The sequence below is a fragment of the Trematomus bernacchii genome, unplaced genomic scaffold (genome assembly GCF_902827165.1).
Source record: "Trematomus bernacchii unplaced genomic scaffold, fTreBer1.1, whole genome shotgun sequence".
In the NCBI taxonomy this organism is placed as follows: Eukaryota; Metazoa; Chordata; class Actinopteri; order Perciformes; family Nototheniidae; genus Trematomus; species Trematomus bernacchii.
The window spans coordinates 1538283-1544282 of record NW_022987593.1 but is presented as its reverse complement, the minus strand read 5'-3'; the positions used below and the strand labels follow the sequence as shown (position 1 = coordinate 1544282).

General features: G+C 39.9%; 1 protein-coding gene across 1 annotated transcript; it reads left to right on the top strand.

Annotated features, from left to right (window-relative positions):
- The first annotated feature begins 273 nt into the window (after window positions 1-273).
- Window positions 274-4588, top strand: s1pr5b (sphingosine-1-phosphate receptor 5b). Its single transcript, XM_034130466.1, has 2 exons — window positions 274-558; window positions 2017-4588. Exon 2 carries the CDS (start codon window positions 2275-2277, stop codon window positions 3484-3486), a length of 1212 nt encoding a protein of 403 aa, XP_033986357.1. The 5' UTR covers window positions 274-558; window positions 2017-2274; the 3' UTR covers window positions 3487-4588.
- Window positions 4589-6000: the final 1412 nt, after the last annotated feature.

The window sequence follows — 6000 nt, the reverse complement described above, 5'->3', positions numbered from 1 at the left end:
TGCATGAATATATCATAGTTCATGGAACATTTGAGGAAGGGGCTTGTGTAAGCAAAGTAAAGGCTCCTCTTGCTGTCATCATGTTACAAGATTAGGTGAGTCTTCATGATTATATCAGAGACATGTGGTTTCCGTCACCCATCTCTGTTCGCAGATCAATTCGACTTTATGATCTTTGAAATATGAAGAAGTCTAGGTTGTGGTTGGTTACTCATAACCACTAATAATGCTTACGGGCCTCAATGAGATCCTAATGAAATCATTGATCCAGCTCATCTGCCAGTGTCATCAAGAAGAGATTGTGTAATGTGCAGCCAGGAGAAACAGTGTATGTGTGTGTGTGTGGGAGGGAGAGAGAGAGAGAGGGGGCGAGAGAGAGAATGTGAGGTGGAGAGACAGTTTGGGTTAGGACCAACCCCCTTTAGCTGGTGCATGTTTAAACCTCACTCCCGCTGCCTTGTCAGTTTGACTGCGAGTCTCTTGGTGACTGTGTTTGGATTCTCCACACCGAGAAGCAGATGAACTGCAGGATAAGGGCAACCCTGAATCAATTTCAAGGTAATTTCTTTGGGATTCTTATTTTATTCTGAAACAAGATGTGATAGAAGGCGTTGTTGTTTTTCCACATCTGTTTAAGGTCACTTTTATATGGTTGTATTTCAGTGGTGTAAAATGTACATTCAACCCAGAATGTTAGGAAATCATAATTATTAGAGGATTGTTTATGATTTGTTTTAATAAGAACATTTTACTATACTGTTTAAATTGATCTAATTTAAGCCTAGGGAAACTTTCAAACAATATCTTAAAGGAGATAAGCTATATGAAAAAGTCACAAAAAATATATATTATTTAGTTTTCAAATACTTTTTTAATTACAATTTTTCTTCGTGATCCTAAATTCAAATGCTGATAATTGTGATTATACCATACATCTTTACAATTTCACTCACTCACATCTCATCATGGATAATTGATATTCAGATACTGTTATTCATTCATATTTGTATCCTTGGTCTTGACTGTACTATCAAAGGACTCGACACTCAGCTGTTCGAGCCAACACGGTCAAGTTATTAATTTCCAGAATTCTTTGTAACACATTGAATGAATTAAAGTCTCCAGACCGTTTGTTAAATGTTAACATATGACTCAAGAAGCGGGGAAAAAGTTCCGTTGCACGACAGAGATTTACAGGAATGCAACCCTAATCACCCCTGATTGTTTTCAACATTAACAATGCAGGCAAAATTAATTCAACCACAACCTTCAGTATATTTTATGATAATAGTTTGCAAATGTAATAAACTTGGGCATGCAGCTTTGCATGTGTGGGAGACTTCAAACACACTTCATCTACAGTGTGGAAGTGGAATGGTGATGCTGGGGGAGAGCTTGGCATGTGGGCCAAATGAAGTGCACATGTTGTGATGGTTCTTGTCTAGCAACCTTACACTGACTGACACACTTTTTAAACACATTTGGAAAGACTTAATGTTTGTTTGACATTAAAATGATCCCTCTGCCCTTTCAGCCTTTTGTGTCACATTCATGAGGTCATATTTAAAGTTTTTAATCTCCACAATTCTTACTAGATTCAAGATTCAAGGGTTGTATTTTCATATGCACAGTAGCTACAGTGTAGTTATGGCAATGCAAATCTTAGGTCTCAAACTCCTCCAACTATGCAACATTATATATAGGACATAAGACAAAATGAAAATAGTGTTTTATGTTTTACTAAAGTGTCCTAGGAAGTCTGCATTCATGTTTATGTCATGGTGAGACATAGACAGTTTCAATATTTACATCACCAGCCTACACCTTGCATTTATGGGGAATTGTGACTCATGTATTTGTTTCAGTGCAAGTACTGTAGATAGCAATAAACTATGAATGTTTACTTACTTTAATTTTAAAGTGTTTAGGTTTGTTCTTAAGGATTATGGTTTCCACTATGTGCTGCTTTTATTCTTTCCATCACATTTTTAATGCTTCTTTCTCGTCCTCCTGCAGTGTCTGGACCCTCTAACCAGGACAAACAGAGCTCTATAGCACCGTCTTCTGGCAGAAAAAAACCCCATCTCAATCATTCTGGTGGATTACACTGTATCAACTCCATGTAATCCCTCCCTTTATCGACGGAGCTCAGACATTTTTTGTGTATCTTTTTTGTACTTGAACACATTCTTCACAGCTTTTGCTGCCAAAGTATGTCAGCAAAAATGACTTCATAGCCACAGACTGCAGCATAGAAGAAAAGATAGAAAAAGCATGGAGGATTCAAGTACCCCCTCGACACTCATATTCCCCACCTCCCCTACCCCCTCCTCTCCCAGCTACTTGCAGTTCTTCTGGGAGTACCAGGACAATTCAGTGCTTGTGGATCATTACAACTACACAGGCAAGCTGCAGAAAGACCGCTACCGCGAAGGACTCAAACCCGAGGGCATTGCGTTCCTGGTCGTATGTCTCCTCATCGTCCTGGAGAACGCCGTGGTTCTCATCGCCATTTGGAGGAACAAGAAGTTCCACCTGCCCATGTATTACCTGCTGGGCAACCTGACTCTGTCTGATCTGCTGGCTGGGATTACATACATGGCCAACATCATCATGTCTGGACCTAACACTTTGAAACTGACACCGTTGCTATGGTTCCTCAGGGAGGGAGGGGTCTTCATCACTCTGGCTGCCTCTATAATTAGTCTGCTGGCCATTGCAATTGAACGGCATGTTACCATGGTGACAATGAGGCCCTACCATGGGGCAAAGCGGGGACGGATGTTGGCACTGATTGGTGCGAGTTGGGCCCTGGCAGGGTTTTTAGGAGTCCTCCCAATTTTGGGGTGGAACTGCATCCACAGACTGGACCAGTGTTCAACAGTCCTTCCGCTTTATGACAGGAGCTACATCCTCTTCTGCGTGTCTGTGTTCATCGCAGTGCTCTTGGCTATTGTGGTCCTTTATGTCAGAGTTTTCCGCATCGTCCGCACCAACACACAGCGCCAGCGGCTGGGCCTGTCAGGCAGCATGAGGAAAGGCTTAGCGAGGAAGTCTGAGAAGTACATTGCCCTTCTCAAGACAGTCACCATCGTACTGGGTGTCTTCATCGCCTGTTGGCTGCCCCTCTTCGTCCTCCTCCTCCTGGATTTCTTCTGCCCCACCCGCAGTTGTCGAATGCTCTACAAGGCTGATTACTTCCTGGGAGTAGCTATGGTCAACTCGCTCCTCAACCCCATCATCTATACTCTGACCAGTAAGGACATGAGGAGAGCCATTCTGAGGCTGCTCTGCCGGCCCTGTCTGATGACCAGAGACGGCCAGGTGAAGAAGATTGGGATGCCATTCCTTGAGTGTAGTTTCAGTAAAACTGAAGTGGCATCCCAGAAGTTAGAGGGGGGATTGGAGACAACTATTTCCTCTGGGAACAATATCACCACCCCAGCTCCTATTAAGACCCTTTATCCAAAACTCTTCAAGTCATGAGGAGTAAGACTAACTGAGTCCATAAGTGTGTGAATGGGTGTCCCACTGAACAGAGGACATGTAGTGCATCTATAAAGAGGAAGCAGTTCTGGTATTTTCCAAAGAAGCATTGGGAGGGAGGAAATACCATGGAAGCACGAGAAAATCATGTTCAAACAACAGTCAGAAGTGATGCAGAACTTAAATGCAAGGTGTTTGCGAAACAAAATGCCTTAAGAATGCCACTCAAATGTGAACAAGCAAACATACTTTGTTATGAATAGAAGCTTGTGACTAATTTGCACTAAAACATTGGAGTACAGCCTTAGATTTATTCTGTAAACCCAGAGACATTCATGACTGTAAAAAACATTTTCCTGATGAATGGTAAACAAGTTGGGTTGGATATACTTCTTTCTACAGTTTTTTTAAATGAAGTGACTTTAACACAAACAAGTCTAATATGTGCAGTCTGTAATCTGTGCATCTGCAAACACCTGGATTTTGCTGGTTCGAAGGCCTGTGGTGTGCTAGATTTGTTCAGATAAAATTATGTGTAGCAACCCTCAACATGTTACATGATGCAGGGAGAAATAAATGGTTCAAAAAGATAACAGGAAAGAGAGAAGTGGTGTTTACTCTTAACGGTTCCTTGTGCTCTGTAAAAAACGATGTGCTACAGTTGTAGGGGTAACATTAAAATCCCCCCACTGTTTTGATATGACAGATGGTTAACCTATCTGATGCCAAATGGAAAGTTGTTGGGGTTTAGTGTCCAATTTGTTAAATGTCAGTCTGGCATCTGGAGGGAAAAAAATAAAAATTGCAAAGTGTGTAAGTATAAGCCTTCTAAATTATTATAAAAAGAAAACTCCTTAAAAAAAGTTGCAGATGAAATAAAGATACTGATTAGGCTGTCTTTTTAAACAGACACTTTCTTGTCGGACCTCACTTAATGAATAAGGCAGTGTGTTTTTTGTACTTTAATTCATGTATTGAACTTTTATATTTCTGAGACTTTTCATATCACCTGTATTGTAAATATATCTATTTTGTACCAAGAAAAGGTTATCAAACTTCTCCTTTCTTTTCAGAAAAGAAATAAAATGTGTTTTTTAAAGAATTCCTGAGTTTTTGGTTTGTTTTTACTGTGTGCACTGTATATGTGTCTGTGTGTGATTCTTTGTGTGTAGCTGAAGTTGAGTTTTTGAAGAAGTATCACAGGAAATCAGCCCCCTATAGTCTGACATCTGGTAATGGCATTGGCCTAGATACAACCTCCTTTTTTAAGCTTTGCATGTCTCTGGACGTCACAAGAATCACACAATGTGCCTTTTATTTAATCTCAGGGAACTCAATTTGTTCTCCTTTTTCTGTCAGCTTGTGGATAGAATTGGCCAATGCCTCACTCTGACCTGCAGTCCACACTCATTCTAGCTGAAACTGAGATGGCTCACATTCAGCTATCATTATTGCTCCCTGGGAGCTGTACCTGCTGTAGACAGGACATGAACAAATAATCCACTTAAGTTTGAGTATTAAATTAGATCAAAATTACATTAAAGTTGTATAGAGCGTAAAACGTCAAGATAAATATAAACTTGCCATTTGGGCTTGTGTCCTGGATCATTATTACTGTCTGGAAGTCCGAATTTGACAAAATGTGAAATTAAGTTATTGGTGTGAAGTGTATCTAAGTGCTGAAGTATTGACACTGCTTGCTAGACCTCTTTGAAATAATAAGTTATTAATATTGCAAAACCAACAATTGTTGCATGGCTGGGTAATATAGGTTCTGCAGCATGTGCAGTTATCTATTTAGGGAAATATGCTAACTTTTCACACCTACCTTTTCCTGTGAGAAGACAACTCAACTTCTTGTAAAGCGAAGTCATACTTACTGACACACTATAAATACATATATAGTTGCATTACTTTTGATTTAACTATCCAGGGTAAAAGGTACCATGTGGCACTGGGATACCTGTGATATAATTTGTATAATGTGCAGATGTTCTTCCAGATGTTGGATGTTTCCACCAGCACTGTGCCTGCTGACAGAGGTCAACGTGTCAGGGAATCTCTCCTGGGCCCCAGCTCCCTCCCTGCTGCTGAAATCATGCAACAAAGCTGACAGGTACAAGTCATAAGTCATCAATCATTATCACCAAGGACGAGATTGTATAACAGATGTACACATGCTGTACTGCTCCCTGCTCCAGCTGAGTTTGGGAAAAATCAGAGTAGTAACGCATGTAGTAAATCTGATAAATAGAAAATATACATGTAAAAGAAAAAGGAAAAAAAGGACCCTGCAAGTACAGCTTTAATCTTGGATACATGAGGAGCGGACGTCCACCAATCAAACTTTATTTATCAAGAACCTTTTGGATAAATCAAATGAAACTCAAAGTGTTTTACAAGGGATTTACAAAAAATATATAATAAGATTATACAGTAACAAGTAAATAATAAAGATAATAAGGTAACATGTATACAAAATAATAAAACTATAGAGTTTGAAAACACATAAAT